This window comes from Haplochromis burtoni, unplaced genomic scaffold, assembly GCF_018398535.1.
Source record: "Haplochromis burtoni strain Fernald_Lab_line unplaced genomic scaffold, NCSU_Asbu1 Contig_132, whole genome shotgun sequence".
In the NCBI taxonomy this organism is placed as follows: domain Eukaryota; kingdom Metazoa; phylum Chordata; class Actinopteri; order Cichliformes; family Cichlidae; genus Haplochromis; species Haplochromis burtoni.
Genome location: NW_024582493.1, coordinates 1171281 through 1196700, shown reverse-complemented (window position 1 = coordinate 1196700; position 25420 = coordinate 1171281). Strand labels below are relative to the sequence as shown.

General features: G+C 41.4%; 1 protein-coding gene across 7 annotated transcripts in view; it reads left to right on the top strand.

The window, feature by feature from the left end:
- bcas3 (BCAS3 microtubule associated cell migration factor) overlaps nt 1–25420 on the top strand; it is a 322176-nt gene that overhangs the window by 96046 nt on the left and 200710 nt on the right. For 5 of the 7 annotated variants that reach the window (XM_042224204.1, XM_042224203.1, XM_042224207.1 and 2 more), the window contains exons 17-23: nt 373–417; nt 7938–8062; nt 8169–8334; nt 8418–8515; nt 16135–16235; nt 19403–19599; nt 19872–19969. In XM_042224204.1, the coding sequence (XP_042080138.1) occupies nt 373–417; nt 7938–8062; nt 8169–8334; nt 8418–8515; nt 16135–16235; nt 19403–19599; nt 19872–19969 (830 nt within the window). The remainder of the gene's footprint in view (nt 1–372; nt 418–7937; nt 8063–8168; nt 8335–8417; nt 8516–16134; nt 16236–19402; nt 19600–19871; nt 19970–25420) is intronic. The other 2 variants (XM_042224209.1, XM_042224205.1) reach the window with 1 other exon arrangement.

Genomic DNA, 25420 nt, shown 5'->3' with positions numbered 1-25420 from the left:
GCGCACATGTACCCGATCCCTTTAAAGTTAAGAGAGAAAAAAATATGACAGATGTCGAAAGAAGAAAAAAACAACCCAAAACGTCCGTCTGCGGACGTGATGCATGTGCCAAATATATGGTATCACGCTTTACGGAGCAGCTCGAGCAGATGAATCATCGACGTATCCCGTAGGTCTTCAAATCCATCTTAGCACACAGACATTCTGTTTCCTGCCTCGTATGTGTTGTGCACTTAAACAGACATGTCAAAAAGTATATAATGTGAAAAGTGTGTTTGCTCAAGTGTGCTAGTTTTAATAATTGTTTTTCCGTCTATTTCTGTACCCTTCAACACCCCCCAACACCCCCTTTCCCTCCCCCCTCTCATGAAGACCCTACCTCTTTGGGGCGGGATGTTTTGCCATTAAAACTCCATGGTGAGTTTTGCTTCTCCCCTCTTCGGCTCCCTTGGCAGCATGCGACTGTATAAAGCACCACAGCACACTGCCTCCTTTACCTCTCATTTGTCTCCTGGTATATTTTCAACACATTTTGTAGAGTTGGTGTGGTCGTTCCTCGGCGGGTATGAATCCCAAAGAGGAGTGTTTCTTATTTTCTCATCTTTTTGTGTCTGTGTGTGTGTTTTTGATTACCCTTATTCTTCCCTTTTTTTGGTTTTGTTTTGTTTAACGTTATATTTAAAGTCCGATGATTCAGCATGTTGTGTTAAAGCCACCGCAGCGCTTTAAGGGAAAAGGGATTTTTTCTTTCACATTGTGCAGTATACATAAATATGCAAAGCAGCAGTGAGGTGCTAGGTATGGTGTTACATGTGAAGTAATGCTCAAAGCCCAAACTTCATACTTTAGGTTTTGCTTGGGAGTTCAGAGTACATGCTGTAGGGGTTCAGCGCTCTTCCATCAAACTTCTGATCTGGTTGTTGTCTTTTTTCTTTAAACCACCCACCAGAAAATGACATCGCCGTCTTATTGTCTTTTTCATTCTCTTACGTTAGATGATCTTTTTCCAATAATGTCTTTGTGTCGAACACATGTTGTTCAGATTTTATTTTATCCCACTTTGGCTAGATTTTTTCAATCAGATGTGTGTTTGCATGCAGGAAATGTGCCACATTCTGATATTGTGAACAGTGTCCTGTCTGGTTATGGAAATGTGATGTGTACCGCTCCTACAAAATATTCTCCAGAGAGCGGATGAACCACAATTATTTAATGGTAGCTAGCACTGGAAATGAAGTTTGTTTTAAATTTTTAAACCGAGTTTTTTTTGTTTCCAGTGTATTTTAGCACATCTCATAACTTTACTTTTACTGTTCCAGCCACAGTAGGCCGCCTTTTGACTCCACATGAAATAAAAGCAGCCACACAGCCAAACACAGTGGAACAGTTAGCAGCGAAAGCGCTACATTTTTGGGGGCCGATGGTCAGATTTGATGATTTTGTTTCCTGGCAGCTGAAAATGAATGTTAAAACATTCCATGTCCTCTTTTGTTGTTAGCCAACTGTTTGCTAAAGTAACAGATTTAGTGACTCTGGAGTTATTGCGTAATCAGTAATTCTGGTTTAAACAATGGAACATAAGCTCAACATCATTACTTTTATTGAGTACTTATGCTCATTCAATTCATTATTAAATTACCTGCTAATCTTAGAGAAATAAGCTAGCCTATTTCATACCGTTAAACTGTCCACCACCTTTCTCTTTTTTTCTTGTGATTTGAATAAGTCTGGTTCTGTGGTCATTCATGGATGTTTTCAGAAAAATAGCCACCCCAAGCCAAGTTTTGGAGACACAATTTAAAATGGGATGACAGCTTACTTCACCAAAGATGGAAACATGCAAAGCCCCTCAGATTGTGAGAAGAATTTCTAAGATAGATGTGGACTCCCGTGTGGTTTCAAAGTGACATACAGATCTAATAACATTAAATACTGCGCATCCCTTGACCTTGAAATCACCGGTTATGTTGCGACTAAAAATGCTGTAGGTAAGACAGATGAATCCATCACTAGTCAGTTATTGGGGCAAATAATAAAAAGCAGTGAGGTGGAACAAAAAGGCCAGTTTCATTTGATATTCAGGTTAAGATTCAGGAAATGTTTAACTGTCAAACCTGAATTTTGAGTTCAATTTTAGCACTAAAATGCACAAAGCATCCTCCGATTCAAAGATTTTTGTCATGCAGGGGGATGTAGCCACGTCTCTTGTCAGCGCTCTCTCATGAAATCAGATGCTTACAAGCTTTTAAAAGAAGCCCTTTTATGACAGTCGCTTACAGAGAGATGATTGAGTGGCTCGGTGAAAGGAACTTTTCCTTTCCTGATTCCCAGGTCTCCAGCTCCTCGTGTGAATAGCGTATGGTGCCTTCCTCAAGTGTTGGGTTTCATCTTTTGTTGTGGGCAGTCACTCATACTTTTTAATTGAAACTTTTTTCCGTCTGTCTTCAGCCACTCGTGCTCAATCTAGGCCCTTAGTGACTTCAGAGCGTATACTTTTCAAAGGTATACATCATTAGCATTGGAATCTTGACCCTTGCAATAAATGCCATCTGCTCAATTTTGAGCTAGTTAAACCGACATTGTTTCTCTAATAGCTTCTGCCTTTAGACATGCGCCATGGCAGTCCATTCACTATTGTATCGTATTAAGATATTTTACAAACAGAGCCGTCTTTTCTTTTTGAGCAAATGGTGAACTTGAATGCTCCTTGGATTTCCAATTCATTCTTAAGCTTGCGTCTGAAATAACACTGTGGCCAGATACATTAGTTTATACCAACATTATGGCTGTTTAACAAATTTCCATGACTAACGTGGCACTACATGAACTTTAAGGTTTAGAAATTGGTAAAAAAGAAACCCTGATTTTTTCCTTGAACATTTGATGCCCACTCTGCTCCGTTCACCGAGTTCCCCAGTGATTGTCATTAGTGCTGTGTATTCGACAGAGCCTCAAGGCTGCTTCTTTCCGAGGGCTGTTGTAAAATAATAAATGTGACGTTGAAGGATGTACCCTCCACATAACTGCCCTCTCTCCTTCCCTCTCTCCGTCTTTCTTTTCCTTCCTGCTTGGAGTCTTAATACCACCTCCTTTTCTGATAAGAATGAACCATATGGCCCAGAATCAGTGAAATGACAGCACTGCAGCTCTTTGTCGCCGGATGGCCAGCTCCATCATGTTTGTTTACTGCAAAGGTCCTGAAAATAAATGGAAGCTGCTGTGGACTACCCCCCCACCCCCCCGCTGAGGCGCCTCATGTTAGCGCCGGACATAGTAATGCAAAAGGACTTTGATGGTTGATGTCTCAGATTGAATTATGCCCTTGAGGAAAAGCTATTAGCTCAGTCAAGAGTCCTCATTTGCTAAATTAAAAGTGGAAATGACATGTGAGTAGTCTTTTCAGTGAATTAAAGTCACAAAGAAAATGAATTCCACTCCCTGCTAAAAGGCAAAAGGAAATTTTGCGGAGAGAGAAGAAAAAGAAAAGAGTTTTGCCGTTTGTTTAATGACATACATCTTCTCCTGCTCCCAGTTCCCTCTTAGTATATTTATGTTTCATAAGTTATTGATATTGGGTTACGCTTTTTCTAACTCGGTGCCATTTGCTTGCCTGCTTCCTTACCAAAAGTCTGCTCCAGAAATTGGTATCCATATGGGAAGTGGAATTAGGCCCTGGAGCCGTGCCTGGTTGTCACGAGGGCAAAAACCTCAACACTTTTAAGCCACTTCAAGTGAGATGAAGAGGAAAAAGGATGATTTAAAACACAGATGAATAAACTTTAGTGGTCACTGTAGCAGAAGAGACGAGAACTGAACTGTGATCTTTGGTCCTGTTGGCAGGCTCTGTGCTAGCTGTGGTCTCTTCAAAGAGGCCTAAACTCAGCTCATCTGCTATGACTGCAACGTCGAGCCGAAGTTTTAACGTGCTATCGACGAGTCGCGCGGCGCCCTGCAGATTGGTGTGTGGGGTTGCCACGAGGTCAGTCCTTCAGAAATGGACAGTGTTCTCTACTCGGCAGTGTAAAAGTCCTTCTACTTAGTTCTCTTAAAGAAAGTCCATCTGATTATAGTAGTAGTAATAACAGCTTAGAATTTTAACCACTGACACCAAAAGTCAATACGAAGACTGATGAGTTTAGATCAGGCACCTGTCTGCTCGTGACGAGGATTTGTTTTTCCCGAGTTACAGGGCTTTCGTTTCGTTACCAAGGAAGAATTTTTACTTGTGGAAAAATCCTACTAAATTCCCCTTTTCCTGTCCCATGTAACACAAACAAAAACTGATGTTGAGCACTTCCTTATAGCTGGTTATTCACTCGCTGGACCTGCTTGTTAACAGTTTTACCTTCTGGTTGAACTGACGGTCAAGCAGGCCAGAGCTGGGAGGAGAAGACGAGGCCCACTTGGAGTTAGCCAAGGCAATATCCTGAGTGTGACTTTATCTACCCCTGCATCTTCCTTTCACAGACCGGGTTTACTGTGGATATTTGGTTATTCAGCCTTCTCTCTTTGACCCAGCGCTTGTAAATTCAAGCTACAACACTGTAGAGGCCGTCCTTATGATTACCTTCACCATTTCCTTTTTCCTGATCCCTCTTTCACACAGGGCTGACCAAACAAAGACATCTCCCTCGATCCAGGGAATAATTTATGAGGTGCTGACAGGGGGGAGGCAACAGAAAGAGAGTTTTACCAGCAGCAGGTCTTTCAACAGCTAGTACTGTGAAACCCGGTTGAAGTAGTGGACGCACTGTCTAGTACTGGAAGCATTATTGTGGTGAACTGTCTTCACTGCATTGCATTGTATTTTTCATTAAGTTTTTGTGGTATTAGGCAAGTTTGAAACAAGAGGAGGGATTTGGTCAGTGATAGAGTGTTACATGTTACACACAGGACGTGAGGGGCAAATTCCCACTGGATCCTCCATGTGTTACATTCTTTGTAAGCTGTTGGTAACGCTACACTTGTTTAAGTCTTTCTGACATACATTAGGTTTTACAGTGTGTGGTTGGGCCTCCATATTCAGGGAAACTCTTTAACCTGCAGTATTTATTTTCTTGTGTTTGGAATTTTGAGTTTTCATTCCGTTTAAATGAACGATTTAAAAGTGCAAAATTAAGACATTATTTGTTATCGTTATATCCCCTGTTGCCTTTTGTTCTATTCTTTAATAAATATGTATTAATCTTTTAAAACTATTATGTAGACATTAGGTTGAGGTTAGTTTCTTTAAATGAGTTTGACCCGTTATGCACACGCTGGACACGAGTGTGATGACAGCAGAACTTTTATTTATAACTGTGGTTTTCGTTTTGCACTGGGACAGAGACACTCCCGCTCTCTGCTGTCACGTCCGCTCTTCTTCCCCTCCGACTGTCACTGTCAACATATAAAGAGTCACAATCACCTTCAGATCCCAGCACACCTGTTCACCCCGCCCCTGCGCCGCCCCGGGAGCTCACTGCGTCAGAGACCACACCCACGCCACAATGAGTCAGAAACGAACTTATTAACAAAAATCAATATTGAGATGGCAAAGATTGTGTGCAAAAGCATACAAACATTCAGCATTAGAAATGGAACCTAGCCAGTTTGCTTTTTGCCCTTACCTCACACATTTGAGTTGTTAAAAGCTAATGGCGACTCGAACCTAGCAAGCATGCTACACAATCATGCAATTTTAAAAACAAAAGTGGATTTTAAATACTCATTACCTGCAGGGGGCACCGTTGTCAGCCTTGCAGAGACTCCTGCTTGCTCTTAGATGTCACACTCTGGCTGGACACATCTTGAAAGGCCTGGTCTCAATCAGGTGCTTTGCATCAGTGGCATTAGGTTTCCCTGTTGTTAATCAAATTTTGTACTTGGAAATGTCTATCTTTTTTAAAATCATCCATAAGGTCTGTTTTTGCTTATGCTAACTATCCATTCCTTTTTATATTTGTTCCACATAAAGCAAAAAAATAAAAAGCACCTGCACAAAAATGCTTCCATGAGTTGAATGTAAGTTGAATCAAACTGGCCACATACATTTTAAAATGACCATTCTGCGCCCACATATTTGCATCTTTTCTCCAAAATTGAGAGTAGATAGAAGTAAGAGTGTCACTTTCATGCCAGCGTGGTTTCCAAAGGTCAAGGTTAAGCACTCGTCTGGGAGCGCGTGACACCGCTGTAGGTTTTCAAGCGCACCTCACGTCTGATCCGCTGTGACCACATTTTACTGTCCAGGTTGCTTATGAGGCTGGACAATAATACCAGATCTTGCTACTGTTCTCTGATTGTTGCCATATGGGGAGTCCAATTGCGGCTGAAAACCCTTTCTGTGTCCGCTTCTTCTCAAACACTCTTGACATGCTGAATAATCCAATAACTCCCAATATATTCTCTCCTGTAGCCGACACAAAGTAAGAGAGCCAGGGAAGGCAATGTGGACACTGCTGTTAGGTTCAAATTCCATTCAGTGATAGCAGTTGTATTTATTAATTTAAATATAAATGTGGTATATTAATGGGACTATTGGAACCAACCAGATGGAAGAGCAGGCTAGAAATTGTCTTTGTAAGTATACTAGAAGTATCAACGTTTTTTGATTCTTACCAAACTTAAAGTAAAATTGGTGACAAACCCCTGAAAAAGGTTTTTGCTGGGATCTGTATTGTCCTGTAAAAGAACAACTAGAGTCCACCATCCAGTGTATGTAACCCCCTTTAGCAACATTACCTTGGAGTACTTGTTTTCTCCATGACTGTACCCGTTTCTCACATCGTAGCTGAGGTATTTTGGCCCATCCTTTCCAATGTTGTTTCAGTTCATTGAGGTTTGCAGGTATTTGTTTATGCATAGCTCTCTTAAGGTCCCACCACAGCATTTCGGTTGGGTTGAGGTTTGGACTTTGCATTTTAGCATCCTTGATTCTTCTCTTTTTCAGCCATCCTGTTGTAGACTAGACGGTGTGCTTGGATCACTGTGTTTGACTCTATTTAGGCCGAGCTTTAGATATCGGACAGATGGCCTTACGTTTTTTCTCAAGAATACTCGATATATGCTGATACATGCACGCTTGGTATACAAATGAGTTTGTGGTCGAATGAATGAGTACAAATTGCCCCGGTCCTGTGGTTGTTTAAAGAGAAAAAAGAGGTGGTTTTGTATTAAGATAAGGCAAGTGTACAGGCAGTATACCAATCATGTCAATGTTGTGAATGGAGAAGATTGCATTTAGCCATATAAGGTCTAAATGTATCCTAAGAATAACTTCTAGTATTACTATTAGTACTTTGTAGTACTACTACTTACCGTCCTTCTCAGACAAGAAGATTCACTTAGATGGTGGCTCAGTTTTATATCACATTACATCAATGTTTATGTCTAGCTTAATTTTCCCATTTTCTGCTGCAACAGTGGATGTTTTTATTTGCAGGTGTTTCAGTTTCCCCTTGCTTAGTTCTTTGCATGCAAAGCTCTTTACAATATTGTGTTAATTGTTCACAGATGTTGCTGTGCAATCCATGTCTAATGTAAAATGCTGACATTTACATTTGATTGTTATGCTTTATGGAAAAATAATTCATACAAAGATTGGTCTTAAAGGTGATACATAGCTTCAATAAGCACCACACTGAGACATATTATTGCACTGTTGACCTTAATGCAGCACAAGACAAAAAGTGTGCTACTCCTCCACACAGCGACATTTCTAGCAATGGAAAGTGATGTGTAGTCGATGTATTTACTAAAGAGGGGTAAGGATTTATTGGAATTCACAAATTAATAACTGACAAATCAGAGTAAGCAGTTGTCTCATTGTGCCAATACCAGCCAGTCAAAAGGACTTGACATGTTAAACTATAGAAGCACTACCGGGTTCACTTTTTGGACCCCTGCATTGTACCATATTATTTACTTTGTCTCAATTTCTTTTCCGTCTCCTGAAGCAAATCTAAGCCACCCCCCCAGATCTCACCGAGCAAGTCCAGCGGAGGAGAGTTCTGCGTGGCGGCCATCTTCGCGTCACCTCGCTCCTGGTTCATCACTAATCCCAACATAAAAAGAGAGAAAGGTAGACTGTGGTGACAGGTTGTCTTTGCATTCTTCTACAGTTGATAACTATTATTGCACTTACTGCAAATAACTTGTCCTCGCCTTGTTGCTCATCCTCCTCACAGATCAGTCCAGGCAGTCGGTTGTGGACTCGCTGTACGTAGTCAGTTGCTATGGTAACTTGGTGGAGCACGTCTTGGAACCTCGGCCATTAAGCACGTCACAAAAGATAAGCGACGATACACCGTTAGAACTCAACACCTGTCCAAGGGCCTGCTGGATTCTAGCCAGGTAAAGCTGTGATGAAGACTCGATGCAGGACACGGCTTCTCTGTGTCTCTAAGTCTTATGGATGATTTGTCCTTTTTGAGCAGGACTCCACAGTGGAATGAGCTGCAGCCACCTTTCAACTCCAATCATCCTTTGGTGTTGGCCTCAGATCTAGTGCAGTACTATCAATATCTCCTGGCTGGTAAGTATTAAACAAGTACTTTTCCTTGAGTTTACACACTGTAGTGTATTTACAGTATAAAGTTGTGTTCAAATAGAATGGAAGTCTGCATTTTCAGAAAGTAAAAAAGGTCAAGGTGTTGTACCAACACATGCTCTAAATGTAAGGTTAGCATGGTAAATAAGAGACTGGTATCACAGGGCTAAGAGCACTGAGTAAAACGATCATCTAAATGTGCTTCTACATTTCCTTGTGGCCCTTTCAGAATAAAAGTAAAGTATAGTTGAATTGTTGGGGATACCACAAAGAGAGTGCAACAGAAAGTAGCATACATTGGTACACAAATATCACATGCAGTCACTGAAAATGCAGAAGTTTTCATCAGTGTTGTACTGCTCGCAATTATGTTGATTTCTGATATATTTTTCTAAGTCTGATCAACATTACAAGCAAAAACCAACTTTTCTTTAGTGAAAAATGTTCTTTTCATAATAAAATATTTTTAAAACTCTGGTTCCTTGAAAGCGTCACTAATAAATACCTAAAATGAGTTGCTGTACGCTCACCTTTATCATATTCTGCCTTACCAAACAAAGTAACAGATTTATATAAATGACAAAAATCAGGCAATAAAATAATTTTCCAGTACAGTTATACCGTCGTGAGATATCAGGACATTGAGCCCTTTCTCCATCATTTTCCTCTGAACTGCTTCGATCCTTCATGTTGGCCCTGAGTCCTGGATAACTGCAGCTTTAGTCACTTTTAGCTTCTTTAAAATGTCAGTGTTCACCCGGGTGGAGTGTCTCATCAGGTTTGTTGTTATGAACATGTGTCGTGGTGCTTCCCCAACACTTCACTTTGATGAGCTTTGTTTGAAGAGCTCATAATCTGACACACGTCAGGCTGACCAGCCACTCACTGGTAAGGACCAAGAATGCTGGATAATAGCTGATTACTCCCTGGCTATCAGTACGTCTCTAGTTTTTATTATTATTCAAATTGAGCAATCAAAATGATTTGAGAGATCCTAACCCTCAGCCTTAACCCTAACTGTCAGACAGACAGTTTTTTGCAAATATGAATCCACATACACATGCGCACACATATCGTGCTCACACACATATATAAATATGAAGAAACTAACAGTTCCCCAGTGGTTTTTCATGTTGACTATGTTGAAAGCAGACCATCAGCCCCTTATTGGAACCACATGCCGAGAAAGGATCTTTCTGGTCATCACCCATAATATTTTATTATTCAGATACCGGAGGGAAAGAGCTCTCTGCCATTTCCACCATTTCATGTCCTCTGAGCACTGTCGCAAATCCTTGTAGTTTTTCTCTTCTGTGAGGAACCTTGAATTTGTCCTTAGGCAGCCACACTACACGTGTGCTTGAGGACATGCCAACGCAATGCTATAAGATGCCGCGCGCAGACCAATTAGCTGACACCCTAAACTCCCTCTAATTCAATAACAAGTGCAGAGCGGTGAGCACTTTAGGGTGCCATCTGAAAGGCCATTTTGCAAAAGCGCAGAGTGCACATGGATGGCCACACACGGAATCAATCCACCCCCGTGGAACAGGCTGGCGTTTTGAGCTCACTCCATAATTATAAACATACAAAATCTATGATTAGCTCTTGCGGGTGCTCGGGGGCAAGTGGTAGCTATGTTTACCCTAATCTCTCTGCTCGTCTCTGTTGGCTTCTGCAGTGCTTCAGGTCTAACTGGTAGGATATTTTCTCAAATTAGTGCTAATGGTCTCTCCTAGTGTCAGAGCAATGAGAGCGCGTCGGAGTGATGGGCTCGGGCGTCAGTTTATTCCACCACTCTCTGCCAGCATGGGCAGCGGAACTGGCTGCATAATGAGAGAGATTCATTGCATTAACATTTACATCCAATTAACAATAGCCAGATAACACGGTTGTGGCTCTTTATTCCTATAACCAACCAAGTGTGAAGTCATGCGAGGTCAAGACACTATAAACATAATTGTTCAGCACTCTGCCCACGTCTTGTGCTCTTGCCATGTTCCCTCTGGTTAGCGTCGTATACACCACCACCACCGACTGAGCTGCTCTCGGAGTGCCATCTTCCATTTCTGCGCTTTGCACCCGGGCAGCGACTCTCAACGTCCTATTTCTCAGCATGCGCTCCTTTTGCCAGCCCGTCTCCTTTGCCGTTTCCTCCAGGGCTTGGCAGCACGGCAAAGAAGTGATCCAGGAGAAGGGCTCGATTTGACCTCGGGATGAATTGCAGCACGGCCGTAAGCTGCCGGTCCAGCCTCTTGCTGAGCATAAATATCGAGACATAGGAAACTGAAAACGCACATGGCTCTTGTGTTATATAGGTGTACTTTACATTGCTGATAACATGCATCACGAGGGAGAAAATAGCTGACTGAGAAACGGGGGCAGTAAAAGATCTAAAGAAAGGGAGGGCAAGACGTCTCCATAAATGTCCCTTATAGCTAATTGTCCTACAGACAGACCATGTTTCTAGAAAGGTGGTGCAAGGAAAAAAGGTGGCAGCACTTGACTGACAGGCCATGGTCTCCAGTCTCGTGGCTCTGTATTGGATGACCCAGCCTGATTAAAAATGCAATATACAGGGAAAGGAATAGAAAGGGGAGAGGAAGGGCCAGGGTCAGGCCAGACCGGAGCCTCCAGGACGGGATGATAAAAGGCAGCGGTGGCGCCACTTCATGGTCACTATCTCTACCTGTCCATCTATAGCAGCTACTGGCAGCACTCAGCCAAGTAGAAGATATAACAACGCACAGCACTGCTCACAGAGATAAGGCAGAGAGAGAGGCACAGTATACTCACAACAGATGAGATTCTGTAGCACGATCTGGCTTAATAAAAGCAGACTTGTTGTTGGTGTTTGGGGAATCCTCTCGCAGCGAAGTGGAAACATAGAATCTCTGTTTCCCAAAAAGTGCTCATTTGGGTGAGTGTGTGAATAGGCCCTTTTTCCTTTGCTTTTGGTCTAAGGTGTCGGAGAGGGGTAACAGAATAACTGAAGGAATGAATGCGAAGTGTTTGCAGTCTCATTAACTACATCCAGTTTTTTGTATTTTTTTGTGGCGTTAGCGGGAGACTGATATTTATCTAGCTGCGCACAAAATGTTTTCCAACACCTTCCTCCCTCACCGCAAAGCTGCTCTGGTGCAAACAAACCGGTGAATAATTTACCACCTAGATTTTCTGGCTGGCTCCTTTGAGCCTGGTGACAGAAATTGAGGCTATGCTTTTTGGCCACGCCCTCCCCTCCCTACCTGTCATATAATGTGCTAATTGTGGAGACTGACTGACTGGCTGGTTTGGCAGTTCTCTTGGGACTTTGAGGCCCATGACAGGCCAGCCACAGTTGCCTCGTCAATAGATCTAATTGCTTCGAGAGAGGGGCCAGAGTGAAGGCTCTGGAGCATCAGGCATTTGGTAAAGAGAAACCGTGGCGCCATGACTGGGTCAGTAATCAAAGGGAGGCAGAGAAAGGATGCAGTAAGTGTAGCGCTGGATGAATGAAGGAACTGTCAGTCAATTGCGCACTGAATGATACATAATGACTAAGCTATCCCACTCTGTCAGTATGCCAGCACCTATCTGCCAGAGCAGTACTCAGAAAAGGAAAGCGAGAAGAAAGACAGGTGGAGAAGTTAGAAGAAGAAGCATAGTGAGTGAAGTGTCTGGCTACAAAAAAATTCAGGGTGGACTACAAAGGCGGGAGAAAAAAATATAGAAAGACAAAAAAGTCATCCACAAAAATTAGAACAGAGTAAGCGTTCGAGACAAGATCCTGTGTCCACCGTGCGGCCAGCTTTCCAGATCTATCAGATTGTTAGCCCCTTATCTTTCCCTGGAGATCAGCCTGTCTGGCCCCTGGCCCCTAGTCCCCAGGAGGTCAGGCTACATCAATACCTAGGCAGCCTTTGTTCTTGTTCTGACTCTCTGCTTCACTGCTCTGACTAACAGGCCATTGGCTACTGGCCTTCAGCACAGCAAAGCGCCTCTCTCTTCGCAGTCAATAAAGACTGTGACACAGACAACTCTGTTCCTTGTTGGTGGTTGTGTGGTAGATGATTACGGGTGGAGTGGGAGTCCCTTTATTTGTGTATATATTAGCAAAAGCACCAAAGTAAATAAAAGAGCTGTAATTATAAATTGCAGGTGACAGTTCACCTTACTGACTCAGTCTGCTGATTAATGATCAAGGTGCTTCCTTTGGTTAACAAATATAGATGCTTCATACACTATAGTTCAATTTTATATATATCACTCTCCTTGGTAAAGTGAAGCTTTTGATGTTTTCTCAATCATGTGTCAGCAACTTAATTTTAATATCATACACTTTTACAATAAATATTTAAAAAAAAATTAATATTTCACAAAGAATTAGTAGTTATAGGTTTGTTTTCTCTCAGCTCTTCATCCATAAAGACGAGATTTGTTTATGAAATGTCCAGCAGACCATTAGCACAGCTAGCAGTTTGCTGTTTGTTGGGTCTAATGTATACTTATGAGGACGTAGTCGGTACTTTCTTTTTTGTCCATCACATACAGATAAGATTATTGCAGTTTTGTAACAGGAAAGGGTTTTACAGACTTGACTTCAAAGATTGTATGGAAAGGAAAGGTTTGCTTGATGAAGGCTCAACTCTTTCTGAAGTAGCCAATACATTAAAAAAGAAAAAAGTCAAAGAATCCATACCGGGAGTCAGAGAACATATAGTACATTTTCCTAAATTTCCCACTGACCCGTCCTTTTCCATTCCTGTGATGGTTGTGGGGTGATGGCACCGTGCCACTTGCTCATTTGCTGATGTGTCTTTAAATCCATCAACAACAGAACATATTCGCTGTGGATCTAACTATACAATGAGACTCCTTTCTTGAGTGCAATGTGATACGTTTGCACTTAAAAAATTTGCTCTCTGTGAAATTGCATTGACATTCTGTCTCTTAAAAGCCACTAATGACCACTATAGAAGCAGCAGAAGGCCGAGTGGTTGGCTAGCTAGATGCTATGATGAGTAGATACTACAGTAACTGCTAGTGTCAGTCTGGCTCCTGACATACACACTAACAAACACGTGCAAAAGGGTTGTGTCTTTGCCTGACCCATGGGGATGACCACTAGCTCTCCATAATGGAGCCTGGCTGCGACACTGACCATTGAAAACCCCCACACCCACCCACTGGAAACCCGATCCAGCCAGTCCAACAACTGCTTTAGAACATCAATAATTAATTAGGGAACAGCTATTGGCCCCAAGGGTCAGAGAGCAGGAAGAGAGAGAGAGTGAAGGAGAACAAGAGAGTGAGGGACAGCCAAGTAGGAGAGCGAATGCACCGGGAGGAAATAGGGGAGTTGTGATTTTGTTTAATAAGTAACACAACGCAGGCTTTGTTCAGCTCTCTTCCATTAAAAGGACATGAGAAACCTTCTCTCCCTGTTTCTCCCTCTTACTGTAAGCCTTACACACTTTTCCTCTCCAGGACATCTGTAGGTCATGAAAGGGTCGCTTCTCCCAAATAAGAAGCAAAGCAACAAAAACATATTTGATGTATTCACAAGTACTCAACATGCAGGTGTTTTTTGCTTTTATTGGCTTTGCAGACCGTCATTTTACATGTTGTAGTCATTTACAATCACCAGAGGGTAGAGTGAAAAGTATGTGCAGCAGCCTGTCTGTGGGCTGCTCTTGCTTGGGCCATTTTGGGTCCTTCAACCAATGGCAGAAGACTAAAGTTATAACATACAAAGAAGTGAAATCAACTATTAAAAACAATAAAAAGTGTCATCACTGCCAAGCTATGTGCTGTTTTTTTGAGTATGCATGCTTAGGTTGCATACCCAAAATTCCTCACACTGTTTAGTACATATGCACATATGCCAGGCCACTGTGATGCTATTAATCTTGTTTTATAAATACGAAGAAATGGTTATATTGTTAAAAAATGACAATGGTACTTGTCTGTATTTTTGTGGGTAACACGCAGGCGTGCATGATCCACAACCTATCATATATATCACACTTTCTTCCCCTGTAAGGACCTTTAGCACATTTCAGCTCATCTCTGTTGCTTTTTATTGACTAGACACAAAACTGAGATCTGAACTCTCCTGCTACAAACACCAGCCTGAGCTTGTCTTAGCTACAGTGGGGAAGAGAAAATAGACACTGTATCCATGACGTGCAATAGTGACCTACGGCAGTTGCTTGGAGAGATGTTTTGTATTTAATAAAAATTGAGTCAAAGCTTTTTTTTAAATCACACTGTACAGTTGCATGGAGTATTTTACTAGCACCACCATAACACAAAGAACCAGTTAATAAAATCACAGTTACATAGTTGCTTTTTTAATTATTATTATTACTCAGAAAATGTTGATTCACTGTCTAATGATTGTATCCACTTAAGTCACTTAAATCTAATATGCTTATAGATATAATGACATAATTCTGTCAGTTGACAAAAGGGGAATAAATATTTCAGAGCACCAGAATAGTTCAAGCTGTCCTGGAAAAAGTAGCCTCTGTTTGTCAAATAGGAAATAAGGAGAAGCTTTTGGTATTAAAAAGTCTCATATTTCTGTTTGGCCACTTGTTAAGAGGCAAACACTCTTATTTTTTCAAGACCACAGGAAGCCTTCAGTGTGTTGAATTTGTTATGCCACAATGTTTTTTACGACTTCCCCGGGCACTTTTACTCATTTCTCCTTTTAGTTGTACTGATATGATTTGGAGTTGCAGATGACACTCAGTCATCAGATCAGTTTGGGTTTTTGTTTCAGAACCAAGTTTAAGAAACATGTGACGGCATAGTTCTGTGTGAGTGTGTTGGGGTGAGGTGTGGGTGAGGGATGATGTGGCATTCTGCTAAACAGGCGTCAAAGACCAAACTGCCTCCATCGAGGATGTCCGAACACCTGGAGCGTGTATGGGGATATAGTTAGAAGTGCCTCCTGTGCTCCAGATGTTGACTTGACGAGTGTATTAGCCATGCTTGTGTTAAAGAAACTCCATCCCTGGGGTGGGAGACGGAGAAAGACTGATTCTGCGCATCAGGGCTCGTTCTCTCCATCCCTGCTTACTCAAGCCTTCTGGAGCGCCATCTGTCCCTGAGTCTCTCTGTAACACACAGACATTCACTGTACTCTTGCTTTTTTACTAACACTTGCATGCACCGACATACACATGAGAACATGGGATTGAGATTTTTGATGTTGTCCCAAAACACTAGCTTTCATCCAGCGAGTCATTAACTGTAAACTTATTGTATCTTAGCTTAAACTAACGTCACTCAGCCCATGTGTATGGTATACAATGTATATGCTCATACACAAAGGCCTAATCACACATTTAGGCTGTAATAACACACTTTGGTAAACTGCTTTTAAGGTCTAATTAGTTTTACATGCTAATTTGTGTAAATTCTAATTAGTAATATGAGATTCATTGCCCTGCTTTGCCTTTCTGATATCCTTTTCCAATAGCTGTAAATGTATTTAGAGGGATGGAACTTGACTTTTACACTTAATCTTTTGGCTTGAGAACTGTGACAGTACTAGGCGTTTGCTATCGTCAGCTTTCAAGTATATCATTCTTGTGTATTCTTTTTTTTCCCAGCTGTACCCCCAGGAAGCCCCGGCCCAATCACACGTCACGAGTCATCCGACAGTCTGGAATCAGACCACAGTGGCCAGGAGGATGAGGAGTGGCTCTCTCAGGTAAAGCTTCCGTTTGACATGACATGACGGTGACTTAAGAAGAAAATGTTTCATATTTTGATTTTATTTCTTCTAAATTAAAAATACAATGAACAAATACCAATTCAGAGCGCTGATAAATCAGTTAATGACTCTTCATTGCAAACATCATATTAAAGTTAGACCTGCTCCTGAACTTGATCCTGGATTACAAAAAATAAGTTTGCACTTTTTAGTGTAATCTGTGGGTCAAGTAACTGTGTGTAATTTAAAAGAAGACAGCTCACAGTGGGACTCTTGTGCCATAATATGGCATAGGCTTGTTTTTAGCTTAAGCAGGAAAGGTTTTATCTATCCACTGAACCTCCACCTGATGCTCCAGTGTTTACTCACTGATATCAGCGAGTAAACACTGGAGCATCAGTCAAATCTGAATAGTTAGAGAGATTAAAAAAGTTCAAAGGAAGATAATAACTTGACATTCATCAGGTTAATAGAAATTTTGTTGCAAATGCATAAAAAACTAGTGAGGTTAGCAACTCTTTTGCACGGTCTCTTTGCTATAATTATACAGTCGTCTGAAGTTGTCTCCTTCGTTTATTGTTTACAAAAAGGGTTTTTGTTAACATATAGATCATGAAATTATTTTCCTATCCAAACCTACCTGGCCTTGTGTAACCAAAATAGGCTGGTCATGCTCAGAAAATCCCCCAAGTTCCTTCACAGTGAAACCCTCATTGCCAGTTATCTCAAATGCTTGATTGCAGTTCTTGCTGCTGCCACCAGTTCACCAGGGCCAGGTAGATTTGGATAGCTTTTTCCCCTTAATGATGGAAAGAAGGTAAATTATAATTTAAAAATGTAAATTATTTTAGTTGGAAAATTCTTCCCAACCCAAGTGAAAACCCTACACATAACTGCCCTTATTTTAATATATTTTGACATAACTGTGTGATTGTGTTGTAAAAACAAATTATTTTGTATTTTTACCTGATAAAACACAATTCAAAACTGTACTGAAATAACCTGGTTGAGTGCGCGACACACTCACCCAGGTCTTTTCAGCTTGGTTAACACAAGTAGCACTTATCGCTAGTGTCGGCAGGTAGCCCACTACATTTTCATCATCAATAATTCCACTGCATACATAATTGATTGGGTAAAATGTACTTCGCTTAGCTAGCAGAGGCCCTGGTTCAAATCTGCCATGATAGTTTGCCAGGAGCAAAACTATCCCTCGCACTAACCTGTATTTTGGGTGACTTTCTGTCAGAGCAGTGATAAAAATGTATGTGTCAGTGGTTGAAGATTTAACTCTACAGCTCTTCCAGCATTAAAATTAAATGATTTGGACAAAGAATTTGGGATATTATACCATAACTGATATATGGGTATACTGGTTAGTTTCCTCTTTGCTTCGGTTTCTCTAGAATATGAAGAAAAGCGTAGATACCAAGCATAATAGCTTTGTGGATTGAGAAGAGCTAAATACATATAGGCTATATTGAATTAGAGGCTAACTACTGCCTCGTGGATTTCATTATATCATATCAGTGGCCCTCATTAGATTTTCAGTGGGCATTTTGGCATTAGATTGGGATTTAGAATTGATCGGCCATCCCCTAATGAAATGTGAGGTTTGTGACCCTCCATGTCAGTGCTTCAGCTCACTGCAGTGCTGTGCCATTTGGTGCCTGTCAGTGTCAGTTGCCCTTCAGCTGACTGAGTAGACAACACAAACTCCTGTCCTTATACAGTCCACCTCGGTTCATCTCTTAATTGTCTCCTAATACGTAAACAGTTTATTTGCAAGAGATGTGTTGCCTTTAAGTATTAGATAACAGGAACATTTAAAAAATGCACAAGCACAACCCCTTAAATGCTTATGGTAAATACTTCACTAAATGAAAACAACTGACAAGCAAATTAGCTTAGCCAATATTTGTGCAGCTTCTTAACCTCAGACAATCATTTATAAGATGCCAGTCAAAATAGCCAAACTTGCACAGGATGTTCGTCTTTTTTTCTTACTTTCTAAAGATAGTACTGATGCTATAAGAGTAAAAATATTCAGCCTATAAAGAAGGAGAAAATGCGAAGGTTGAGAGAAAAAAAATCTTTTGCACAGACAGAGGCAGCTAGCTTGATCTCATTTGGTGTCGAGGCTACAGCAGCATGGGCAAATCTGTGGCAACATGTCAACTAGCTCTGTCCAACAAGTCTGCAAGGGGATGTGCATTTGGGGTTGATACTGGACTGTAACATCTGGACCTACCGTCCCATTGCAAAGAGAGCACGCTGGCAGCTGTCTCGGCTCTGCAGCTGGGCGTGACATTGATGGTGTTAACTGGAAAAGGATACACACATGCAAAGTGACAATCCTCCCTCCTTCTGTGGCCTAATTTGCACAGCTGTGATGAACCTCACATATCTAATGTCTGTGTAAACAGACACAGCAAAGTTGAGATTGTTTAAGATGTTAGCACATGGAAGCCATAGTGGAAGAAAATACTCAGCTGAGCTGAGAGACAGATGTGTATGAAGTAAAGATAATGACATCCGAATAGCGAGACACCAAGAGGCGTGCTAATTGCTGCAGGGATTCAAAGTAGAGACGGCTTGGGAGAGCAGTGAAAAGCAGGAGTGCGAGGCAGGAGACGGCTGTTCAATAAAGGCAAAGAGGAGATGGAGAATAGACGAGGCAGTAATAGTCTGATGTTTATGAGTGAGCCACTCCATAACCTTCTCCTATCCTACTTTTAGCCAGCATTAGTGCCACTCAGCTCAGGCGCCCATGGACCGCCTGCCATAGCAGTGCCATCTTATTGTCCCTGTAGGCCTCACCTCAGCTTTGCTGCCACGCCGGTGCTAGTGTCACACTTCTATTAACCCTCTGGGAAGGCTTCCCATCAGGCTGCTAGCACTTCCAACACACACAAGACATTGATGAGTTCTGACATCATCGTCAGACTTTTAGTGGTACACAAGTACAGCAAGCTTTTAGTTTGATGCCATGTAACTGAGTTCATCTGAGTACTGCATGGGATTTTTCAGCGTTGGCACATAGATGCCAGAGCCACCCTGTGAAATCCAGCCTGGAGCACGTTAGACAAATGAATGCATCTTCCTAATAATCTAAATAAAACTGAATTGAATGAACCTTATTTAGTTTAAACCTCTCATTTCAGGTGGAGATTGTGACTCATACAGGCCCCCATCGGCGGCTGTGGATGGGCCCCCAGTTTCAGTTTAAGACAATTCATCCTTCAGGCCAGACCACAGTCATCTCCTCTTCATCCTCGGTGCTTCAGTCCCAGGGCCCCAGCGATGTTCAGCAGCCCCTTCTGGACTTTGACACAGACGACCTGGACCTCCACAGCCTCAGGTACTTTAAATTTGTTCTCATAGAAATACACACCAGCCTAAACGCAAAGACGATCTACACGTGGAGCTGGTCATTAATCAGAAATTATCCTAATATTCTAATAATCATGGATACATCAATGAAGCCTGTAGTGTCAGCAGCTTTATACTTAATCACTGAAACAACAGACCAGATCCAGTTAAATAAGCATCTGGATCCCAGTGGACGTGTGTTCTTTTTGTGTGCGTGTGTGTGAGTGTGTGTATTAACGGATGCATAACAAACATGTTTAGGATCCAGCCAGTACGCTCAGAGCCTGTCAGCATGCCCGGCTCATCGCGGTTGGTGGCTGATCGTCGTGGCCAGTCCAACATCATGGATGCAGGATCAGGTAAGAAACTTTAAACATCCCCTCTTCTGTTTTGCGGTACACCTTTGCTTCTTCTCTTTCATTATTTTACTGCAGATACTTTGCTGAGGTGTGAAGTTGTTAAATGCGTTGTATCTTGTTCCCATCAGTTATATCAGCTGAGGCTGTTACATTGTTTCCGCTCTGTCTTCTGTACTTCACACATTCATGCAGATGTTAAAACCTATCAAATCGACAGTTATGTCTAATAATGAAAAATGACACACAGAAAAAGTGTATGTTTATGCACTTGATACAAAAGCCTTTGTTGGTGATGTCCTATATGAAAAAACTAGTTGCTCAGGTTCGTCTTCCACACAAAAAGTCTTCGTGGGTCCTTCCCATAAACTCTGAGCTTTAGTTCATTCCATAGAGTTTCAATTAGCAATAACAGCTGTACTGAGTCTCCTCGACGTTTCCTCGTCATCATCCTGGTAGATGGCAGCAGGTTTTTTTGTGTTTTGGGGGTGATATGCGCAGCGCCTTTTGACCTTGTATTTCACAGCCGTGTCTAAATGTTGGTCAGCAACCTTTAAACCTGCTTTCAGCATGCTTTTTCTTAACCCACCGAGTGTGGTGAGTGTTCATAAAGGCCATGGTGGTTGAGTGCATTATTTATTTATTTTTTTAATCTCTTGTACCTGCTGATTCCAGGTCTTTCTGTTGCTCTCCAGACGTGATCCTTGCTTCTTCTGATAATTGTTTTCCTCCCTGTTTGAAATGAGCACCAGTTTAAGGTGAAAGGGATTTCCATTTCTGGATTATAGCCCCACTGGTGCTCACTGACACCTTAGGCTACGTTCACACTGCAGGCGAAAGCGCATCAAATCCGATTTTTTTTGACCCTATGCGACCCGTATCCGATCATGGTCTGACAGTGTGAACGGCACAAATCCGATATTTTCAAATCCGACCTGGTGCTGAATCCGATACATATCTGATGTTTCAGAAAGCGGCTGCTGTTTGATGGTCATGTCGCATTAAATCAGTCTTTTACGTCACTGACACAAGACAGACACCGATTATCTGCTCCGGAGAAGCGCCCGAGAAGACATCGCGAACGCTTCCTGGCCATCCCGTGTAGATGTCAGTGAAACTGTTGGGAAGACAATGTTGGAGAAACGTGAACATTTTATTTGTACTGTATAATCTGCAGATTCTGACAGAAATCTGCAGCTATCCTTTGAAGCACCGCTCCTCTAAAACAGCAGTAAGGATCATTATTAGGTTATTTACATTATTATGTAAATAACAAAATAACTTAAAGCAAAAATTGGGAAACGTAAAGTCCGAAGTCTTTATAATAAGGGCCATCAGTCAAACATACTGTTTGCTCTGGGTCTAAACAGAGCGCGTTGTGTGTGACATCTTCTCTTGCGCATGCGGCCGCTTTGAGCGTTCACACTAGAGCGTGTTTGCCGTCGCATTTTATTTGTGGTGTGAATGAGCAGACAAAAAAATCGCATTTGATCAAAAAATCGGAAATGAGCATCAAGATCTGCAGAGTGACTGTAGCCTTAGAAATTTTTCTACAACTATCAGTATGTTTTGCAACAACATAGAGCTCACTGGTTTTATCATGAGATGTTTCTTTTGTGACGTCTTGGCAATGAGACGCGTTTTTATAGGCCATAGAAATTGAAAATGTAAAAATTCATTAGAATTTTAAAAACACTTTATTCACTTACTTCTTTCTCTTTAATTTATTTACACATTTAAGCAGTTAGGTTTATGGTATATGATATCTCACAGCTAGACGAACACAAAAAATGTCTATAAGTGGACTAAAGTGCTGTAACATTCCTGGTTGCAATTATAAAGTAAGTGTCCCAAAATAGCTGTGCTTTTTTGAAGAGGTGCATGCTAATAGAAGTAACAGGTAATCATTTCTTTGCTTCAAGGTTTATGACAGACACGTTTCCAAGGTGTAACACGAAAGGATATAAATCATTTTAAAAAAACACCATCCACTCATGCCCCTCTCCACTCATCCTTGTCAGGGTCGTGGGGAGGGGGGCTGGAGCCTATCCCAGGGTACACCCTGGACGGGTCACCAGTCTGATGCACAGACACGCATTCACACCTACGGGCAGTTTCAAGCTGCCAATTAGCCTAACCCAGCTAACTGCACGATAGTCATGTTTATGACCATATCTGCAAAGAGATTCGCTCTGTTATTGAATAACAGCTGAACAATCCCATCCAGGTGGATTAGGAGTGCAAAGCCTTTTACACTCTTAATCTGCACTTCTGCTACATCCCACCATACACAGCTATACATGTTCTCTGGCATTGCTGTTGTATTCCAGTGTATTTATATGCACTGTGTGACAGCGTGTCTGAATAGGCTTGCAAAGTCTATTAGCTATTTGACAGGATTGATTTGACTCCAAGTGATCTTTAATAGCATGGCTGCTTTAATCTGGTTACGATGTTTGATAATCCAATCCCACTCAGAGGATTTCCTGTAAAATATGTCTTTTACTCTCAACACAGGCATTGCGAAAGTGTGTTTGTGAGCCTGGTCCTACTGCCAGTGGGTTCGAGGAATCATCCTTTATTGCGTGACATTATATCCTGTTGTTCTGCGTTTGATAAAGGAGATAAAGAAGCGTCTGTGGCATCTGTGGCATTATCTGCTGCGTCTTGTGACAGAGTTTCATTCATCTGATCTGCCCTCACACTGACACACAGCCACCGCTCGCTTTTTCAGTCAGGCGTCAAGAAATATTTGCGACGGGTGTCACAAGAAGGTGTGTCACAAATAGTTTTACACATCTGATTGCACGTCTTTTGTCGTCCAGCCTTTGCTTTTCAACACGTACCCAGAGGTGCTTTATGAACCGATTCACGTAGATGCGGTTTGACCATTATTTATTTACCGTGTTTGTCTTTGCTATTTAACATGACCACTTTCTGCCATTCACCCATAACCTGTATTTACATTATTTAAATACATGTTACAAAACAAATCCCACACATTCGGCCGTAATATCGTGTTTTAAAAAAAGAAAAGAAAAACAGAAGGTACCCGACTATTTTGTTAACATGTAGATTTGATAGAATTAAATTCCACTTCACAGATTATGAAGAACAAATCTTTTTTTCAGTAATGTAATTATTAATGGTTAAAGCTGTTTCACAATGATTAATTGTACATTTATAATGATTTAAACAATATAATGAAATCCAAAGATTACGCTGAAATGTTTAAAGAGGAGGCAAATTAAGTTTGACATACACAAATATATTAGTCTGTGTTTATAGTACCCACACTGATTTATCGTCTGTCTTCACTGCTTGGAATTTTGGTATTTATTTAATTATTTAATAATGAAATAAATGATAAACCTTGTGTTTCAGTATTATAAATCACATTACAGAGGTCTTTCTTATTGAGTCTTTGTGGCTCTTGAAGCTCATTCACGCAGGCTCTATGATAAACTGTTGAGGTAAATGTTCATTTACATCCTCTGATGTGCTTATTTGTTTACATGTTTGCAGTTTTTGTGGTGATAAAACAAAAGCATTGGATAACCTTTCAGTTTCATTGGTGAGGCAGCTCTGCTGTGATCTTCAGAGCGTTACGTGTCTTTCACTTTGACAGAGGGACGTCACCAGAACCGTTCGATGCAAAAATTCTGAAGATGCCGCGTAAGCACCGAGGACTTAAAGCAGTTATTAAGGGATGATATTGATTCGTAAAAGGGAATATGATTTTGAATGTGGGGAATGTGAAATTCTACCTGTACTGACAACGACATTTCTGATATGGTGACATCTCTGCTTCCACCTCTGCTCATCTTCTTCCTTCAGCTATCTCCAGCCAGCGTCCTCTGTGTTTTCTGTGTTCTCTCACTGCTTCAGAGCAGAGAGAGACAGGACAGAGCCAGGCCGAGGGATGGAGGTGATGCTTATCAGTGTCTGTGTGTGGGTTTGTGTCCTGCCACTGCCATGGCGCCGCCATTATCACAGACGCACATCACTTTGGTCTCACCCTCTGCAAAACCTGAATGCGTGTGGCAGAACTTTGGTTGAAGGTGCAGACAGTTTATCTAAGTGACTTCAGATCATTTTAAAAGTGAGTATTTGCAACCGTGGTTACAAGAATACAGAGAAAGCTGATGAAAACTGCTACAATTCAGTTTTAACTTGAACATTAGCAACATTTATCGACTTTAAGATGAAGACAAATAATGTGCCAGTGTGCAGTTTGTTAAGACCAGTCATGTCATCAACGTGACAAATGTAGCAGTGCAGTTGGCTGAGCCAGCCCCCGTAGACTCCCGTGCTGAAATCCCAAACTTTAGAGCAGAAATAAATATATTTTCCAAAATCTGCATTAAGGCTGATGGTGATGTATAGTTCAGAGCATGGCCACTGTGAAAAACACGTGGGTAGTGTTTCTTCTTGATGTACTGAAATACAAACCAGGTAGTCAGCTGTTTTACCAACTGTCAGCCAACTATAGGAGCATCTGGTTTAATGAAAACAAACAATAATCTGACAGCAACATAGTTTACATAATAGATTTGGGCTGGAACCCAGCCACTTGTTGCTGTTGGTTTACAGTTCCATCAGGTGTGCTATAGGAGCTGCGGTCAGCATGCATTCATCTTTATTCTGACACAAATATTGATGTCTATCTTTGGTTAGTGTATGGTTCTTTCCACTTAGTTATGTCTGTCTGTTTAAACTGGTGCTGTAACATCATACAGTTACTCTGGATTCTAAAATGTGTTCTGCTACTTGCTAACAATAATCTTTAAATCTTATCAGACTTTAAAAAATATTTATTTATTTAATACTAGGGCTGCACGATTTTGCATAAAATGAGAATCACGATTTTTTTGCTTAGAATTGAGATCACGATTCTCTTTTCCAGTATAAATATTTATTGCGCTTATTAACTGCACATCAACTTCGTAACAGTTGAGACTGAACATAAAAACAATAAATCAACATAAAAACAACACATGTCTCACATTTTGTCGTTGTACTGCTTGAAATTCCGTCTCCACCGTTGCTCGACGCTGCGTGTATAGAGCAGGTAGTGCAACAATAGAAAAATAGTTGCGGGACGGCACTGTGTAGCGTTTGTCTAGGGTGTTGATCATTTTCCTAAATCCCTCGTTTTGCACAGTGTTGATGGGAGCCATATCTTTGGTCAGGTGATAAGTGATAGCCTCCGTAATTTCTTTGTGCCTGCGGGAGTTCGACACGTATCCACAGGTTTCTGTAAGAGCGTACGTAGGCTGCCATGACAGACCACTACTTCCGTTGTCCGGTTTTATACTTCCGGTTACTCAAAGCGAGACCCAGTGTTCAGTCGTTGCTAACAACAAAATCAGTTACTTTGTGTATAAGTGATATACCTTCCACAGAATAGCAGCCGCATGACTACATGATCTCCCTAATCCAGCGATACAGCAA